This window comes from Triturus cristatus, chromosome 12, assembly GCF_964204655.1.
Source record: "Triturus cristatus chromosome 12, aTriCri1.1, whole genome shotgun sequence".
NCBI classification, from domain to species: domain Eukaryota; kingdom Metazoa; phylum Chordata; class Amphibia; order Caudata; family Salamandridae; genus Triturus; species Triturus cristatus.
The window spans coordinates 535,372,957-535,393,733 of NC_140595.1; the positions used below are offsets into that span (position 1 = coordinate 535,372,957).

Sequence of the window (20,777 nt, forward strand, 5' to 3'; positions counted from 1 at the left end):
AGATAGTTGAGATCTAAACTTAAGTGGGAGCTCATTCCAGATCTTAGTGGAGCCATAGTAGAATTTCTATATCCCATCATAGTGTATGGAGAACCCAAACTTATTAATACCATTACTTTCTTACCATCCAACACAATCTCACACTTCGGCATGACAACAGGTTAAGAATGAACCTTTCCTTCGTTCCTTGTACTGAGAACCATCTTCCTGACCTCCTCCGGGAGATATTCAACATTTTGAATCCTTTCACTAATGGAAACTCTGGCGTAATGGCCTTTCTTTCCACATCTTCTGCATGTGAAGTTTTTGGCAAAACAACCTGGATTATTAGATGAGTGTCCGAGATTGTGAATATCTATAACATTTCCAAGTTTACGCTCTGTAATCTTTGTAATCGTCTGCCTTCCAAACAAATTTTCTGGATAACCCATTTCCACAGCTATTTTTTATACCATCATCCATAACCTCCAACATAATTTCACCAAGACTCAGATACATCTCACGCACCCATTTTGTGTGTTCACCATTCCTTCTACAATTTTCACATTCTCCATAAGATCAGGATTTCTGGCAACAGTTTCTCCTGAACATTCAGACTGTTAGTGCACATCATCAATTAATCCATTATTAGAGAATCAGCAAAGGTTCTAAAGGCAGGTGTGTGTGAGTGTTCTTAGACAAGCTACATAATTCCCTACACTCAGTTTTTCCTGGAGTCCTTGCAAAGAATTGATCTGGCTGCTAAAATGTCTCCCGAGCATCAACACAGGTATCTCAAATAGATCTCTCGGCTCTCCATCTGTGCCTCCTTCCAGCAGAACATCCAACCTCTCATAGATGTTCTTTCATTCATTTCCCAAATTGTGCAGGAGAACCCCTTGTTTTCTAGCTGCAGATATTGTCTTCTTTCCAGTAGCAACAAGATAAGAGTCAAAGAGTTTCTACCACTATTTCCACAGTGACACCGGATCTCCGCTTTCTGCAGACATTATTTAGTTTACATATCTACCATGGGAAGAAAGAGAAATGTGACTGGAATAAGCTTGGTTTTCACAGAGTAAAATCCAATGTAAAATGTGAACTAATTTGTCTATGGTTTAATAGAAAAACTAGAGCTATTCAAATTATACCAGCATTAAAACACTTGAATGCTACCTCGTTGTTTTAGTTAGTTTGGTGACCTTTTACAAAATTAATGTGAGGTAGCCTTAGGAGGGTGAATGAACACAAGATCATGTTAAGAAATATCTTCCGCTGCCCTGTTAAAAGGAATTTCAAATAAGGATAAGGGGTAACTTCTAAGTGTGAATGTTTTTGATTTTCTCCTTTTAATAAATAGCCTCAGCTGCAAGTTTGAGAGGAATGACGCCACAGTATCCACTGATTTACAGGTTTAATATGGTCGGATATGAAGCTGAATGCATGGTCCCGAACCAAATTTCCCATCATGCAGCATTTCATCAGTAACACTGCTTCTGACATCACCACAAGATTCAGATCTTCACTGTGAGGGCCGCACTGGAGGAGAGCTGTGCTGGGGCTGATCCGTGCAAGGGTTTGCACACATATATTCCTGATGGTTCAAGCGGCTGCCGTTTCAGGTGCAGTTACGCTCTCACCTTACAACTGATTTAGAGTGAAATCTCTGTGTGCTGAACCTCTCTCAGGGCACGTCTGCATAGTTGATAACAAAATTCCGTCCTTCCTCGCAGTTCATTTCCACTATTATGGGTTTGTGAAGCATCAGAAAGGAAGTTCATGGTGAAAGCCTGTGCTTTTACCAGTGTCAAGCCTATGGTGGAAGAAGAGTCGGACAGTCCAGGTAAGTCTTTGGAGACTTTAATGAGTCTTAGGACCAACAACACAAACATACAATTTTTTCATAGGCAGATATTAAAGCACACTCAGTGATACGTAAGGACTGAAGCCCCAACTGATAAACTGATAAAGGTTGAGTAGGTTGGAAGATTCTATAAACTGACACAATTGCTTAATGACCTCGGTTTCTAAACTTCTAGTGGGAAGGAGAGGTGAGGATATGGGGGGGGGGGGGGGGGGGAGTTATTTAAGACTGTAGGATCAACAGACAGCTTTTTCAAGAGGGATAAATAAGCAAGGCATGCTTTCAGCTGGCTGGAACCTCTGATGATAGAGATAGAATAAAATCTGAGAGAGGGCAAGGCCCCTTCTTTAGTTACCACATGCGGAATATAAAGGGGGAACAGGATTTACCAGAGACCCGAATTTGTACAGTGATCTCTTGACATACTGGGGAGAACTAGGCAAAAAGATCAGCCAAATATTTGTTGCTGAAACTATTCCACCAACATGGCAGGATCAGTTCTTGCAAAACCTAACAATGCCAGTTGTTCCACCATACCATAGCCACATGGCAGACTGGAAGGGATATTTGCATTTTCCTAAGACAAACTCTCAAAGTTTAGATTTGTTTTTTTGGACAATAAAACAATAAGTGTCCCTTCTACACTGGGGATTTCCTCCCAGTGTGTGGGTGATATTATTGGGGTTTTTGTTGCCCGCTATCAAGGTTGTTAACAGAAAAAACATGGTTGACATGGCATCAGAAGGCTTTACCTCTGCTCTAAAAAGGTTGGGCCTACCAGCAGCATTTCCACTAGTGACAGGTAAACACAGGTAAATAACAGCTGGGTGTCGTCAGCATAAGCAATCACATTTGTCCCTAACTCCTCAGCTAACAAGGCGAAGGGCGTAAGACAGTCATTGAATAGGGTGAGGCTAGGAGCCGAGCTCTGGGGGATCCGGATGACACCTCATGTGCTTCTATGGAGAATGGGTTATCCATCCTTTCAGACTTCTCCCTTCCAAAAAAAAAAAAAAACCAGTCACTTTAAGGCTAGACCGCTGACTCCAATTGAATGGAGAAGGGCTAACAGCCTTGACTGGGGGACTGTATCGAAGGCTGTCGAAAGGTCTAACAGGATCAGCACGGCCTTCCCCCCCCTTATCCAATGTGTCTTTGATATGCTCAGAAACCTCTAAAAGTGCTGTTTCAGTACTGAAATTGGGTCTGAAACCCGACTGGCTCAAATGTAGTAGAACATTAAATTCAAGATATTGTGAAAGTTGTTGATTTCTCCAAAACGTTCGAAAGAGCCGGAAGTAAGGATATTGCTCTATAGTTTTCCTGAACACTCGAGTCAGCTGAAGGTTTTTTACGCAAGGGTAGAATTTTAGCTAGCTTCCATTGTACAGGAACCCCACTCCTGTGGCCAATTTGGAATTGAGCACTTGATTCTCTAGGTAATTGATGAAAGGTGCCCCCTTTGCAAGTAGACTGGGCGAGCACGGATCTGAAGGCAACCCTCATTTGAAGTGTTTATTGCCTACTAAAGATTCATCCAAAGAAATAGGGGGAAAATTAGCCAAAGTTGCCGTTCTGGTGGCCGACTTACTACTACCTGCAACCTCAGGTGGGTTGTTAGTGCCCAAAGAATCTAATGAAAGGCTATCTTGGATAGTTGTTATTTAACTTTTAAAATATGAAACCAGTTAATAACATCAATCAACCGAGGACTGATGGTCTCTGATGGCAGAATCCACTATCCTTGCCTCAAAATAGGCTTTTTTAGCTAGGCATAATTCTGAATAATATTTTTTTAATGCTGTCCTTGTAAGTCTTTTTGTCCTCAAGCTTGTAGCTTTCTCTACTGTCATTCAAAAAGTTTACAGTGTTTTTTTCCATTTCTGGGGCTCTCCGTATACCAAGGGGCAGATGGTTTAGTTCTATAACAGACCTGTTTGGGTACTGGTGCCAATTTGTTAACTATCATCCAAACAATTCACGTCTACTTCTGTTGCTCCAGAGAGTTAAGGCATATCCTCTTCCAGAGCTCGAATTGTGATCCAATGATTGTATTTTCTGATAAGCTCTAGATGCGACTTGGGTTTAACTAGAGTGGGTGAAGCATTAACAAGCTTATGCCAACTAAATGTAATCAGATAATAATCTGACCAAACCAATGGAAGAAGTTCTGATATATGTACCTTGATGTTGGAAAAAATTTGATCAAGTATAGGACCTGTTTGATGTGAAGAGTTAAACACATATTGGGAGAGCCCTAAAGAGGAAATGACGTCTAGAAGAGAGATTACCTCCTAATCTGATGTTTTGTCCATATCTAATGTCACTCTGAACTGGGGCAATGCACAAGACACCCTCTCACCAAAAGTAGAGAACACTACGAATTTAGTGGACCTTTAGTAGTGGGGATGTGAGCTGTAAATATGGAACATAAGGATTGTGTGGAATTGCAGCAGGTAAGAATGCAAGCAGAAAGAAAGGTCCAAGGTCTTTATCTTCATGCAGTTTCAATGTTAATTTCAGTTACCATACTCTGCATCTGGTAACTTCTACTGACATCATGCCTATTTTCCCTTAATATAGTTGTTAATGTTTTAAAAAGCGGAGTACCTTTTCTTTGTTAATGTATTGTAAACATCGCTGTTCATCGTCCAGGATTTCATGCAGATTCTCACTTCCCACCTTCAACTCCGTCTGGATGGGCACCTCTACCAGGGATAAAGTGACCTGTAGCTGAGTCTGCAGCACCTGCTGCACTACTCCATCTCGGTATCTCTGCAGAAAACTGCGGCATGCCTCTTGGCTGCAGAACTTTACGTGGATGATCAGCTGGTTATCGTTGCAGTAAATTTTCAGAATGGAAAGAGAATTGACCCCACTTCCTGTTGATTCTGTTGGAGAGATTTAAACACTTGTAAATATAAAACACATGTCTAGAGGTTAGCAAACACCTTTGAACTTTTCAATCAGATCCCTTTTATGACCAAGAGCTATATTTACCAAGCTCTGCTAGAAACATTGTAATGCAACCCTACCAAATATACAACAGAAATATGCTGTGTTGAACTCGTGAGAAAGCAGTGTAGAACAATCATTCCATATCATCTACAAAATTCACATACAGATTACAAGTACATTGACTGGTGAGACGGGGTAGCTCACCCTGCACCTCAAAGACATTTACATGTTCCACTGATGAGCTATGAGTGTCCTGTGACAGGATCAGGGTCACAGCAGTGTGCTAGGAGTGAGAAAGGGTATTTACCTGATGCAGTGCAGATCCGTCCTCAAACAGTGACCTTCTGACAACGCAAATACATTCGAAACTAGAGGAGGAAGTGGGAACTTACCTGCTAAATAACAAGGGATCAAACAACTGTGGTGGCTGGAAAACCACCAGGGTCCTTTCCTCTCTTCTGAATTTAACAGGAAATCCTTAATAGGCTTTCAAGCCACCAACTGCACAGGAAAAGTGTCAGGATCCATAGCTTTAGCCACATGAAGCGAGCAAATCGTAAATGTTTCCCACTCACTTAAGATTAAGGTAATTGCTCTGAACAGATCTTGCAATTTTTTAGAGTTATTCAGTATTCCCATAATGCACTTTGTCCCGTACTTTAAAACCTGCAGCTTAAATCCGCTCCTTCTGACCTTTCTGCTGCTGTGAGCATCATGCTAGAATCTACAGATCCAACAACACATTGACCTCAGTCACTAGAAAATGCAGAGTTGAAAGCTACGCTCTTCAACATTCCTGATGTTGGGATCGTCCATCATGAAACTACAGTTCCCAGAAAGCAATGCACTGAGGCTCCACACTTTCAAAAACCTCCAGAGTCAACCTGCAGAAACGTTCCATCAGATGTAGGGGTGGGAGGTTCTTGTATCAAGGCTAAGCACACTGCTGCTCTCAAGTGGCTCATCATGGGCGTGTCCACCTTTTATGTTAGGTTTATTCTTTGGATTTTGTATTGATGTTCTTTAGATTGTACTGATCCCCGCAGAACTTGGCAGTGCAATGCTAAGATACTCTCATTGTGGCATCACGGTGCCTAACTCCTTATCAATATATAGGTAATACAAAAGCTATCCAATCCGACCGAGGAGAACCTGGGTATACACAAATATTAGTAAAAAAACAGTGGCTCACTAGGGACTCATTTAGACAAAATTCTTTCTTTTCAGTGCATATACAATTGCACAATATATTGCCAAACCATCATCGCCAATGAGATACTAGTCTCTGTCAGCAGAATGACATTTTTTTTTTTTTTTTTTTTGAAAAACCTTTATTGACATTTTCGATCATTGACAAGTATGGGCCTACAACCCCCCAGGGCCGGCCGCTAAGCAATCAGAGCAATAAGGTCAAATATAAGCACATGCGGCACCTCGGTAAGCAAAATCTTCATGTTAAGATAGTCCGGCCCGGGAGCCGCGTAGGTAGGACACCAGGAAAAAAGGGTTTTTCATTTTATAATGGAACAATACAGTAGGATCAGGTGCCAAACAATTTCCCAACAGTGATAAAGGGCAGGCCGCATGATAGACGTTAGCAATAAACAGCAATCTATTGAATCAATGGCGCAAACACTGGAAAGTCCGGATGGGGAAGAATATCAAAAACAGTTGCGCCTGCAGGCCCCCATACCTAACGCCCAGAGAACACCCCGGAAACTGTGGCACACACGGAGAGACAACGGTTCACAGCAAAAGAGGCGTACCACGCTGATCCCAGAAAAGAGAAAGAAGAAGAAACGGAGAAGAGAAAGGAGGCCATGGAAAAAGAGATGAAGACTGAAAAAGAAAGAGTCCCCTCCCCCAACCCCCCACCCTGCACCTCTGCAAATGAGTATGGCCCCTCCCCCCAGCAGTGTGCCTGTCGCCCTGGAACTAGACCCGAAATATAGAAGAAACAGGGAAAAAGGAATAAGAAAGAACCCCACCAGGCGGGGGGTGGAGAAAGTATAACAAAACTGGAGGAGGGCCTTCAAAACATACCCCCGGCTTCTCCCTCCCGCACAGTAGGTCTCCCAACAGCAAACAATAAGTAGCACCAAATCGACCATAACAAAAGGGGGAATGGGGAGCATTATGCACCGAATATGCTAGTAGCTATGTCCTGAGAGTACACAACCATGAGTCCGCCCGTCTACCGGATGACCACCCCGAGGGATCAGCCTCATCCCTGACCACTCTTGGCGATGCTGCCCATGCCTACCCCTCGACCCAGCGCCATGTCCGATGCTCCAAGGTACAGGGATGTCCAAAAACAACCGGGAAGCGACGCACACAGGCGGGGTGGAAGTCCCAGAACACCAACACAGTCCGCATCTCGGAGGGACGTCTTTCCCAGTGCTGCCCCAGGATCTGCAATGCACACAAGGTCCGGGAAGGCTGAATCATCCAAAGTAGACAGATATTGCTGGTAATGTCCCTGGATCACCGGAGGTCGTGCACGGGACGAGGCCACCACCTTCCACTCGGAACCACTACCTCCGGAACAGATCAAACCCTCAGTCAGCCGATCATACGGTAGCATACTGTCCGGAGTGTCCGGCTGCGCACTAATCGCAGGGGTGGCCGCGACAATATCCTCCTGTGTGCGGTGTGGGAAGTCCCTGTGTAATTGTGGACCGGCATGCCGCCATTGTCCCAACGCTGATGCCACACCATCGATCTTACTCCCCAGGACCCCGATGCCGCGAGCCAAGGAGAAATGAAGGGCGCCGAGGGCCTCAAGGAGGTCGCCGTACCCCAGCTCTGCTCTCCGCGGTCGCTCTGCCACACTCCCAAAAGTCACACACTCCCAATCCTGCTGCGACCCGGTGGACAGGATAGTAGGCTGCATCGCAACAAGATGGCCGCCGGGGAGGCCCGACTCGTATCGGGGCCGGGACCCAAGGACAAGCACCCCGAGGTCCACGTCGCTGGAGACAGGGGTCCGGGGGCAGGTACAAATTCAGCCTTTGCGTGGACTCGGGCAACAGTCGTCTCCACCAAGGACCAGCAGCCGCGAAAATCCGGGAGCAGTCCGCAAGGATCAGGGCGAGCTAGGGGCGGCGTCCGGGCAGCTCACCGTCAAAGGCAGGGGCATACACCGAAGAATCTGAGAACTGCACCCCCGGGCATGCCCTCGATCCGCTTGACAACGGGAGCGGCCGCGGCGAGATGCAGGCCGGGGGCAGCACCGCTCCGGTGAACCGACTCCACCCAGTCACCACAGGCCGTTGTTGTTAAACTGCCACCCGGCCAAGGCGTCCACTCGAGGTCCCGGCTCCGGGGCTGCACGGGCCGCAAAGTTCATCCGCAGATTTCTCAGGCGGTACAGTAGCCAGAGACCCCGGAGTCACACAATCGGTTGCCTCTCCCATTCACAAACACGATCCCATGGCGCAAACTGAGGATCTAGTACAGGATATCCGTGCGGGATGCGGAGGTTCACGGAGCCGAGAATCTACGCTGCCGTCCCGGTCGCCATCTTGGCTCCTCCCCTCCAGAATGACATTTTTAATATACTTCAGAAGCTCATAATAGTAAAGCAAAAGTTCCACACATATTACCAATAATAAAGTGTGCAGTGCCCCCCCATGTGTACACAAGACAGAGAATAGCAGCAACTTACAGAATTGTATAAACATAAATACAAACGACCAAGAAACAGCTAAAACCCATGCACTGTGTATTGTGTTCAATCTGTTTCCACAGCAACATTGCTAAATTCGGTAAAGGAGCCCGTTTGTAGTGATATTGATGGCGTTTCAACCTATTATCCAAGTCAAAAGGTCATCATCAGGACTGTGATAACTTTAGGGATATGTTGTGGGTAGATACATTTCTTAGTGTGCTGATCACCAACCCATGAGTAAAGAATAGTGTCAACAGGCAGCGTAATAAGCACAGCTACTTACAAGCTGCAGGCAAAGATCATTAATAACGTAAGTGGGACTCAGAAAACAATGTGGCCTGCAGCCAGAATTTTAGGTCAATCAGGGCTTCAGAGGTGAGCAGTGAACTAATGGATATGTCTGCTTTCCAGCTGTGTATAAGCTCGCAAAAATCAGTGAAAACCGGAGCTTAGAGTACCAATTTGGCTCTGAGATGTAAGGGAATTTGTCCTCTATCCTGAGTGGGTAGGGGTCTCTTCAGCTATAATCGTATAACAAGTCAGGCATAAAATAATCCACCCAATTCAGTACTCACATGTGTATGTGGGAACAAGTAATAAAAGTACTGTTTGGAAGTTCTCAGGAAAAGAAAGGCAACATGCCTTCACTAACCAGAGTGGATGGGGCTGCCCAGGCAATAAGGGCTATGCAGTGCGAACAATCTCTGTCAGCCTCAAGGGAATCTGGATTCTGAATAGTACTTTTGTCACTTGCTCCCACATACACCTGTGAGTACTGAAGCATGCATAGTTTAGACCTCCCCCCAACCCCTTCCTCGATGCAATGCAAAGTAATATCTTTGGTACACTTTTAAAATTTTCTTCACTCTTAACTGACCCACATACGGTCTGACTTTGGTCTTTTGTGACATTATGTAACCTACAGGTCAGCTTGTTGCCCTTTTGGCTCCAGTGCAGAAATTTGGAAAATGACTCCTTGAATTCAGGAATTTTAAAGTTTAAAAACAAATTCATGGGTATTAGCCATTGTTAATGCACTAGAGACAATAGATCAGAGGCAGGTTTGGGGTAAAGAAATGTTAATTGTGAAACGACAACTCCAACCAAAATCTTTTGAAATGGGCTATTTATTGTGTAGCATAATGAGGCATGCTTCTCTCGCACTACATTCTTACATTCCAGGTTACACAAATCCCAACCTCTTGGGATCTATCCCTTTCTGAACAAAGAAAGAAATATACAAGGCTTCGGTCCGCATTGACTTGCAGGAGTACAGACAGACCTACAGACAAAACGTGAGCTCCCCATAATATATGGTTGGCAGGAACGTAAAGGAGACAATCGCATTTATTATACAATGCTTCTCAGTTTTATAGGAAGAAAGGAATGCTTTCAGGTCTGGTATTAGCCAATACCTGCATGACCTTTGGCAGCTCTTTATCCTGTTCAGCTCACTCTTACTAGATTGAGTTTCAAGCAAATCCATCAAGAAGGGGCAGAGTTCAATAGGAGAGATCAAAAAAAGGATCATTTGCGAATCCATTTGTTGGTGATTAATGAATCAGCATGATATTTGACAGGCTGCTAGCAAGATGACCCAGTGCAGGAATCTCGTGAAGGGGCAAAATTCAAGCAGAAGTCAACAAATATTTTATTTGCTAATATCTTTGGTTCTGTATCATGGACACTGGTATAAAATGTAGAAGGACAGTAGCATGTTTCCATTATCCTTAGTGTATGGAGCATCATACAAACCCATAGTATAGGGGGCAGAGAAGGAGGAATCAAAAGTGTAGGAATCAAAAGTGTTCATTTGCCAATAAGTAGCTAATCTGCCACAGACTATCACCCCGGATGCACCAGGCCTTCAAACATGACTAGCACAGGCTGGCTATATGATCTTACCTGTAGGTTCATCGGATATTTTGTTTATGGGCCCGGTTTTAATGGGTTTGAAGACCAAACTTTGGTACTGAAGGCTCAGGGACAACAGGAGCTAAAATCTTCTCTGTTCAATGGTGGCTTTTATTTTTAAATGTAATTCAATGGAAAGTCTGCAAACCCAAGTTTGAGGACTGTCCACATACTAGCGGGCAAGCTATCTCTATCTTTTAACCCCTTCAAGCCCATGACACATTATGGTGATGCTAATTTCTTGAAAACCACTGAACAGATTTACTACATACCAAGCCTCAACATTTCTCAGAGTAAAGGTTTACTTTCATTAAAAATTGCTATGATTTCCTTTAAGATTCCTTTCTGTAGTGTACGACAAAGGTTATGGGAGTAAAAATGGAAACTGCTCCTTCCATTTGGAATCTACATGAAACCCAAGATTCCTGTATTGGGCTTAGCATGCTAAGAGCCTGCCAAATTTCATGCCGATTGATATAAAGCACCAAAATTATTCCCACATGAAATCTCCACCCCATTAAAATGTGCACGTCCCCCGATGGATCTACATGAAACTGGTCATACCCACAGAAGAATAAACCTGCTAAGTATCTTCACAATTGAATGCAGATTCGTCAAATTATGCTTTAGTTATTAGCAAATGAACTTATTTTGAACCCCTTTTAAAGGTTCGCCCTCTTGGCACATCTGCACAAATTTAAAACAGAAAAGAGTAAGCTGACCATGCTAAGTATCTGCTTAGTATCACACAAATTCATCGAACAGTACTAAAGTTATGGGCAAGTTAAAAATACAGCTTCCCCACTGTTAACAGACCTCTAAAATGTAACTTCTTCATGTCTGAGAACCTCTTTAAATGCTGATTTCTCTAAAACTACTAAGAAAATTTACACCAAACTACCATCTTGTGGCAAGTGAGGAGTAATTCTGTTCAGTTGTTTCTTTCTGTATTGAAGAGCAAAGAACCTTAAGGTAATTAAAATGGGAAATCACAATTCTACATCCTCCCCCTCCCCCTTTCATTCCCTTGTTACCCACTTGATGGATCAGTACTAAACTTGCCGTTAAGGACAAAGTGGATTGACTTTTATTATTTCTTACATTTCGTGATTATATATATTTATATAGAAAAGCCGGCATGGATCAACGCAGGACTGACATGGCTGGAAGTTGTGGAGGGCGGGCCATATTGTTTGCTCCAATGAGCGAACATTAATTGAGTCTTTAATAACGAGCCCCCAAGTGAAACAACATTATTTATGAAGCGGGCACTGAGGAAAGCCGTCATGCTGAAACGTGTCTGCCCAGCGTTTCGCCGCATTTTGCAGGACTTGTGACCTAAGCATGAAGAGCAATAAATCTCTACTTAAGCCTCTGAGCATGTGTCGGACCAATTTGTGCAGTGGGACTGTTGTGGATATACATATATATATATATTCACTGAAAAAACCATAGGTTTCACACACGTTATAGTTAGGAATTAGCATTTAAAAAACCTTGCAAATTCACTTTAAAAACCATAGGTTTCACACATGTTATAGTTAGGTGGACATTTCACTCGTAAAAAACCAATGAAATTCCCCCGTTATAGTTAGTTCAGATAACTATAACTCGCGCGCCCGCAATCCACTACTCACGATGTCACATATTACATCACTCATGACATGGTCAGTGGCATCACTCATGAAATCACTGATGACATCATCCTTTTGATAGAGTGGCGGTCGCGCGAGTTATAGTTATCTGAACTAACTATAACGGGGGAATTTCATTGTTTTTTTACGAGTGAAATGTCCACCTAACTATAACATGTGTGAAACCTATGGTTATTTAAGTGAATTTGCAAGGTTTTTTAAATGCTAATTCCCAACTATAACGTGTGTGAAACCTATGTTTTTTTCAGTGAATTTGTACGATTTTTTAAATGCTAAGTTATATATTTATTATTATATTTTTTATATATTTATTTTACAATAAACTACGTATATATATATTTTTTTATGGTTTTTCACGGTGCGCGCACTGTGCGCGCACCCCGCGATTTTTTTTTAAAAAAAAATTTAAAAAAAATTCTGCCTTCGTGGTCCTTCAGGGACCCCCTGACAAAGGCTAGGGGGTCAGGAACTCTCTACCCTGCCCCCTTTTCACGTTCGCCACCTTCCTTTTTCACTCTCGCACTCAAAACAAACAAAATGGCGGCCGACACTTCCAGAATTACGCTTGCGCACGTTAGGGTGCGCGGCTATAGATATTTATGTACTTTAACTGCAATTTTCTCAGGAAATACTGAACAGATTGACTCCATATATGCAAAAGGCACATCCCTGACCTGAGGACTACCTCTTTGCCAAATTTCAAGTAATTCTGTTCAGCCGTTCGGGCTGTACCTTCGACTAAAGGTCCTATGGGAAAATGCATGGGGAAAACGCGTTTTGGGACCCCCCTTTTTTCTCGGCCCCCGCTTGACGAATCTCCCCGAGACTTTCAGGGTAGGAGCTGAGCGGAGCGCCCCATTAGTTTTGAAAAATTCGCGAGGATTCGTCAACCGGCGCCAAAGTTATTCAAAATAGAATTTTGAGATTTCCTATGGAAACACGGTCCTAACTATAACTATCTACTGGCGACCGCCAGTAGATAATATATCTATATCTATATCAGGAGCTACCTTTTTGCCAAATTTGGTGTAATTCCGTTCAGCAGTTCGGGATGTAGCCGTGTCTAAAGCTTCCGATAGAAATTAACATGGAGAAAAAGCGTTTTGGGATTTCCCTTTTTTTCGGCCTCCGCTTGACGAATCACCCTGAAACTTTCAGCACAACAGCTAAAGTCGGTGGGCCATTAGCTTTGAAACTTTTGCGAAGATTTATCAAACGGCGCCAAAGATATTGGCAAAAGAAAAAATGCTTTTTGACCAGAAACAAGGTCCTAACTATAACTACCTACTGGTGACTCCCAGTAGGATATAAATATATATATATATATATATCCAACACAAGAGACAGCCTAATGAGGAGACGCCACACAGCAAAAGGTTGATTGCCTTTAATGGGAGGAAAGTTCATTGCGAAAGTGGCAAAACCTTCTCAGTTCATATAGAGCCCAACGCGTTTCGAGCACTCCTGTGCTCTTGATCACGGGCAAGAAATGCAGCAAACACCACAGCAATGAAAGGAACCCTTGATAAGTTGCAATAAGTCACGCCCAGATAGGCGTATGCCTCTAGCATGCTGGTACTTGATGTTCTCTTTCAGCATATACTCACAGTGGATGCCGTGGTGAATCGCCCAATATTGCAAAGTGTTACCCCAGTGGGTTGAGTACAGTCTGCCATATTCACCAACTATTCAATTTTACTTCACTCGCACCGGCCCCTTTGCTCCTCGGCGCTCGAGACTTCAAAGCGCCCGGTCCTCATCACTCGAGGCAGGGCGTCTCCGCGACCTAGGCTAGGCCGCTAAATATCCAACACAAGAGACAGCCTAATGAGGAGACGCCACACAGCAAAAGGTTGATTGCCTTTAATGGGAGGAAAGTTCATTGCGAAAGTGGCAAAACCTTCTCAGTTCATATAGAGCCCAACGCGTTTCGAGCACTCCTGTGCTCTTGATCACGGGCAAGAAATGCAGCAAACACCACAGCAATGAAAGGAACCCTTGATAAGTTGCAATAAGTCACGCCCAGATAGGCGTATGCCTCTAGCATGCTGGTACTTGATGTTCTCTTTCAGCATATACTCACAGTGGATGCCGTGGTGAATCGCCCAATATTGCAAAGTGTTACCCCAGTGGGTTGAGTACAGTCTGCCATATTCACCAACTATTCAATTTTACTTCACTCGCACCGGCCCCTTTGCTCCTCGGCGCTCGAGACTTCAAAGCGCCCGGTCCTCATCACTCGAGGCAGGGCGTCTCCGCGACCTAGGCTAGGCCGCTAAATATCCAACACAAGAGACAGCCTAATGAGGAGACGCCACACAGCAAAAGGTTGATTGCCTTTAATGGGAGGAAAGTTCATTGCGAAAGTGGCAAAACCTTCTCAGTTCATATAGAGCCCAACGCGTTTCGAGCACTCCTGTGCTCTTGATCGCGGGCAAGAAATGCAGCAAACACCACAGCAATGAAAGGAACCCTTGATAAGTTGCAATAAGTCACGCCCAGATAGGCGTATGCCTCTAGCATGCTGGTACTTGATGTTCTCTTTCAGCATATACTCACAGTGGATGCCGTGGTGAATCGCCCAATATTGCAAAGTGTTACCCCAGTGGGTTGAGTACAGTCTGCCATATTCACCAACTATTCAATTTTACTTCACTCGCACCGGCCCCTTTGCTCCTCGGCGCTCGAGACTTCAAAGCGCCCGGTCCTCATCACTCGAGGCAGGGCGTCTCCGCGACCTAGGCTAGGCCGCTAAATATCCAACACAAGAGACAGCCTAATGAGGAGACGCCACACAGCAAAAGGTTGATTGCCTTTAATGGGAGGAAAGTTCATTGCGAAAGTGGCAAAACCTTCTCAGTTCATATAGAGCCCAACGCGTTTCGAGCACTCCTGTGCTCTTGATCACGGGCAAGAAATGCAGCAAACACCACAGCAATGAAAGGAACCCTTGATAAGTTGCAATAAGTCACGCCCAGATAGGCGTATGCCTCTAGCATGCTGGTACTTGATGTCCTCTTTCAGCATATACTCACAGTGGATGCCGTGGTGAATCGCCCAATATTGCAAAGTGTTACCCCAGTGGGTTGAGTACAGTCTGCCATATTCACCAACTATTCAATTTTACTTCACTCGCACCGGCCCCTTTGCTCCTCGGCGCTCGAGACTTCAAAGCGCCCGTTCCTCATCACTCGAGGCAGGGCGTCTCCGCGACCTGGGCTAGGCCGCTAAATATCCAACACAAGAGACAGCCTAATGAGGAGACGCCACACAGCAAAAGGTTGATTGCCTTTAATGGGAGGAAAGTTCATTGCGAAAGTGGCAAAACCTTCTCAGTTCATATAGAGCCCAACGCGTTTCGAGCACTCCTGTGCTCTTGATCACGGGCAAGAAATGGAGCAAACACCACAGCAATGAAAGGAACCCTTGATAAGTTGCAATAAGTCACGCCCAGATAGGCGTATGCCTCTAGCATGCTGGTACTTGATGTTCTCTTTCAGCATATACTCACAGTGGATGCCGTGGTGAATCGCCCAATATTGCAAAGTGTTACCCCAGTGGGTTGAGTACAGTCTGCCATATTCACCAACTATTCAATTTTACTTCACTCGCACCGGCCCCTTTGCTCCTCGGCGCTCGAGACTTCAAAGCGCCCGGTCCTCATCACTCGAGGCAGGGCGTCTCCGCGACCTAGGCTAGGCCGCTAAATATCCAACACAAGAGACAGCCTAATGAGGAGACGCCACACAGCAAAAGGTTGATTGCCTTTAATGGGAGGAAAGTTCATTGCGAAAGTGGCAAAACCTTCTCAGTTCATATAGAGCCCAACGCGTTTCGAGCACTCCTGTGCTCTTGATCACGGGCAAGAAATGCAGCAAACACCACAGCAATGAAAGGAACCCTTGATAAGTTGCAATAAGTCACGCCCAGATAGGCGTATGCCTCTAGCATGCTGGTACTTGATGTTCTCTTTCAGCATATACTCACAGTGGATGCCGTGGTGAATCGCCCAATATTGCAAAGTGTTACCCCAGTGGGTTGAGTACAGTCTGCCATATTCACCAACTATTCAATTTTACTTCACTCGCACCGGCCCCTTTGCTCCTCGGCGCTCGAGACTTCAAAGCGCCCGGTCCTCATCACTCGAGGCAGGGCGTCTCCGCGACCTAGGCTAGGCCGCTAAATATCCAACACAAGAGACAGCCTAATGAGGAGACGCCACACAGCAAAAGGTTGATTGCCTTTAATGGGAGGAAAGTTCATTGCGAAAGTGGCAAAACCTTCTCAGTTCATATAGAGCCCAACGCGTTTCGAGCACTCCTGTGCTCTTGATCACGGGCAAGAAATGCAGCAAACACCACAGCAATGAAAGGAACCCTTGATAAGTTGCAATAAGTTACGCCCAGATAGGCGTATGCCTCTAGCATGCTGGTACTTGATGTTCTCTTTCAGCATATACTCACAGTGGATGCCGTGGTGAATCGCCCAATATTGCAAAGTGTTACCCCAGTGGGTTGAGTACAGTCTGCCATATTCACCAACTATTCAATTTTACTTCACTCGCACCGGCCCCTTTGCTCCTCGGCGCTCGAGACTTCAAAGCGCCCGGTCCTCATCACTCGAGGCAGGGCGTCTCCGCGACCTAGGCTAGGCCGCTAAATATCCAACACAAGAGACAGCCTAATGAGGAGACGCCACACAGCAAAAGGTTGATTGCCTTTAATGGGAGGAAAGTTCATTGCGAAAGTGGCAAAACCTTCTCAGTTCATATAGAGCCCAACGCGTTTCGAGCACTCCTGTGCTCTTGATCACGGGCAAGAAATGCAGCAAACACCACAGCAATGAAAGGAACCCTTGATAAGTTGCAATAAGTCACGCCCAGATAGGCGTATGCCTCTAGCATGCTGGTACTTGATGTTCTCTTTCAGCATATACTCACAGTGGATGCCGTGGTGAATCGCCCAATATTGCAAAGTGTTACCCCAGTGGGTTGAGTACAGTCTGCCATATTCACCAACTATTCAATTTTACTTCACTCGCACCGGCCCCTTTGCTCCTCGGCGCTCGAGACTTCAAAGCGCCCGGTCCTCATCACTCGAGGCAGGGCGTCTCCGCGACCTAGGCTAGGCCGCTAAATATCCAACACAAGAGACAGCCTAATGAGGAGACGCCACACAGCAAAAGGTTGATTGCCTTTAATGGGAGGAAAGTTCATTGCGAAAGTGGCAAAACCTTCTCAGTTCATATAGAGCCCAACGCGTTTCGAGCACTCCTGTGCTCTTGATCACGGGCAAGAAATGCAGCAAACACCACAGCAATGAAAGGAACCCTTGATAAGTTGCAATAAGTCACGCCCAGATAGGCGTATGCCTCTAGCATGCTGGTACTTGATGTTCTCTTTCAGCATATACTCACAGTGGATGCCGTGGTGAATCGCCCAATATTGCAAAGTGTTACCCCAGTGGGTTGAGTACAGTCTGCCATATTCACCAACTATTCAATTTTACTTCACTCGCACCGGCCCCTTTGCTCCTCGGCGCTCGAGACTTCAAAGCGCCCGGTCCTCATCACTCGAGGCAGGGCGTCTCCGCGACCTAGGCTAGGCCGCTAAATATCCAACACAAGAGACAGCCTAATGAGGAGACGCCACACAGCAAAAGGTTGATTGCCTTTAATGGGAGGAAAGTTCATTGCGAAAGTGGCAAAACCTTCTCAGTTCATATAGAGCCCAACGCGTTTCGAGCACTCCTGTGCTCTTGATCGCGGGCAAGAAATGCAGCAAACACCACAGCAATGAAAGGAACCCTTGATAAGTTGCAATAAGTCACGCCCAGATAGGCGTATGCCTCTAGCATGCTGGTACTTGATGTTCTCTTTCAGCATATACTCACAGTGGATGCCGTGGTGAATCGCCCAATATTGCAAAGTGTTACCCCAGTGGGTTGAGTACAGTCTGCCATATTCACCAACTATTCAATTTTACTTCACTCGCACCGGCCCCTTTGCTCCTCGGCTCGAAACGCGTTGGGCTCTATATGAACTGAGAAGGTTTTGCCACTTTCGCAATGAACTTTCCTCCCATTAAAGGCAATCAACCTTTTGCTGAGTGGCGTCTCCTCATTAGGCTGTCTCTTGTGTTGGATATTTAGCGGCCTAGCCTAGGTCGCGGAGACGCCCTGCCTCGAGTGATGAGGACCGGGCGCTTTGAAGTCTCGAGCGCCGAGGAGCAAAGGGGCCGGTGCGAGTGAAGTAAAATTGAATAGTTGGTGAATATGGCAGACTGTACTCAACCCACTGGGGTAACACTTTGCAATATTGGGCGATTCACCACGGCATCCACTGTGAGTATATGCTGAAAGAGAACATCAAGTACCAGCATGCTAGAGGCATACGCCTATCTGGGCGTGACTTATTGCAACTTATCAAGGGTTCCTTTCATTGCTGTGGTGTTTGCTGCATTTCTTGCCCGTGATCAAGAGCACAGGAGTGCTCGAAACGCGTTGGGCTCTATATGAACTGAGAAGGTTTTGCCACTTTCGCAATGAACTTTCCTCCCATTAAAGGCAATCAACCTTTTGCTGTGTGGCGTCTCCTCATTAGGCTGTCTCTTGTGTTGGATATTTAGCGGCCTAGCCTAGGTCGCGGAGACGCCCTGCCTCGAGTGATGAGGACCGGGCGCTTTGAAGTCTCGAGCGCCGAGGAGCAAAGGGGCCGGTGCGAGTGAAGTAAAATTGAATAGTTGGTGAATATGGCAGACTGTACTCAACCCACTGGGGTAACACTTTGCAATATTGGGCGATTCACCACGGCATCCACTGTGAGTATATGCTGAAAGAGAACATCAAGTACCAGCATGCTAGAGGCATACGCCTATCTGGGCGTGACTTATTGCAACTTATCAAGGGTTCCTTTCATTGCTGTGGTGTTTGCTGCATTTCTTGCCCGTGATCAAGAGCACAGGAGTGCTCGAAACGCGTTGGGCTCTATATGAACTGAGAAGGTTTTGCCACTTTCGCAATGAACTTTCCTCCCATTAAAGGCAATCAACCTTTTGCTGTGTGGCGTCTCCTCATTAGGCTGTCTCTTGTGTTGGATATATATATATATATATATAAAATATAATCAAGACCGAGTTAGCGGTCGAAACGAGTCATGGAGGAACAGCATTAGCCCGACACATTGAAGCTGAATGAAAAGGGAATAAAGAACTCATTATATGAACTAGAAGTGGTGTCCGTTCCTGCTTTGGATGTCAAAGTTTACCTACGAGCAAGATAGATATATACATACATACATATACACATCCATCCATGCATCCATCCTACTGTGAGTCGTCCGTAGGTAGTTATAGTTAGAACCAAAGTTTCCATAGGAAAAGCGTTTTTTTGTATTGCCAATAACTTTGGCGCCGCTTGACAAATCTTTACAACATTTTCAGAAAACACCCTCATTTTGATTCAGCTGCTGTGTTGAAAGTTTCGGGGTGATCCGTCAAGCAGGCCGAGCAAAAAGGGGGATCCCAAAACGCATTTTCGCCATGTTATGTCTATGGGGATTATTCATTTTTTGAGCACGACTACAGCCCGAACCACTGAACATCATTACACCAAATTTGTCAGAAAGCTTGATGTTGGTCCAGAAAGCATGATTTATGTGATTTGGTGTAAATCCGTTCAGTAGTTTGTGAGGGACGATATGGTGGGGGAGGTGGTTCTCCTAGTATACAAACACAGGAACTCACTTAGGAGGTGGAGAATCGGGCTTTATTGGTTTAACAACGCCTTTCTTGTCTTTTGTCGGTAGTGTTCTGGACGATGTATGTTTCTCGAGGTGTCGAAGTTCGGATCAAGGGTTCCTCTGTAGAGACCTTCTCTCCGTCCGGTTCTGCCGTAGGGACCGTCTCCTCGTCCGTCCGTGACCCAGGGAAGAGATACACAGGGACACAAAGGTAAGTAGGGTTGCAGGGACCAAGGGCGCTTTGAGGGGGGAAGGGTTGTGAGGGATCACCGGGACTACCACCAACTGCCGTGACTCATATAACTCAGACGAGATAAGGAGGTGAACCTAGGCACAGAAGGCTGGAGGGGGGTGAGTGTAGTTGACCCACAGAAAAAGAATCCCCAACACTCAGGCTCCCCGTATTCCTGTGACCTCCCACGTCCTATTCAACCCGTCCCTCCCCGTGCTTGTGACAGGCTCAAGATACGATCACGTACCTTTCCCAGCCACGCTCCTCCAGGAACGTGGCGGGGCGAGTAGCGTATCCGTTGGCCTCCTGGCTCCGTCGGCGCCGTCTCTCGGACTCCGCACTCTCCTTCATTCGTCTCTCGTCCTCCACTGCTCTCTCGCTCCTGCTCCGTCTCCTTCGCTCGGCTCTCCTTACTTCCTCCGGCTTTCGCGTTCTCCTCTTCTTCCGGGTTCTTCTTACGAGGGCTCGGGGTCTCTGATTGGACGGCGGCTTCTGACGTGCAGACTGTCGGCTCCTCCCCAAGGGATTCTCTGGTGGAGTTAAAGGGCCCGTACGAGTCCTGTGGCCAGGGCGTAAAGGAACAATCAGGAATCCCTTCGGCTTGTTTGTCCGTAGCCGTGCCCCCAGTAGTGGCCCCGTGACAATTCCCTCCCCCTGGTGTGCCCCGATCGGGGGAACAAGGGAACCGAGAAAGAAAGTCAGCATTACCCTGGTTCACCCCTTTCCGATGTCGGATGTCTATCTGATAGGGTTGGAGGCCAAGGAACC

At 45.7% G+C, this 20,777-nt stretch overlaps 1 protein-coding gene across 1 annotated transcript in view; it reads right to left on the bottom strand.

Annotated features, from left to right (window-relative positions):
- Window positions 1–20,777, bottom strand: part of TRADD (TNFRSF1A associated via death domain) — a 138,847-nt gene that overhangs the window by 15,843 nt on the left and 102,227 nt on the right. The window contains exon 4 of the mRNA XM_085638244.1: window positions 4,454–4,734. Coding sequence (XP_085494370.1) covers window positions 4,454–4,734 — 281 coding nt within the window. The remainder of the gene's footprint in view (window positions 1–4,453; window positions 4,735–20,777) is intronic.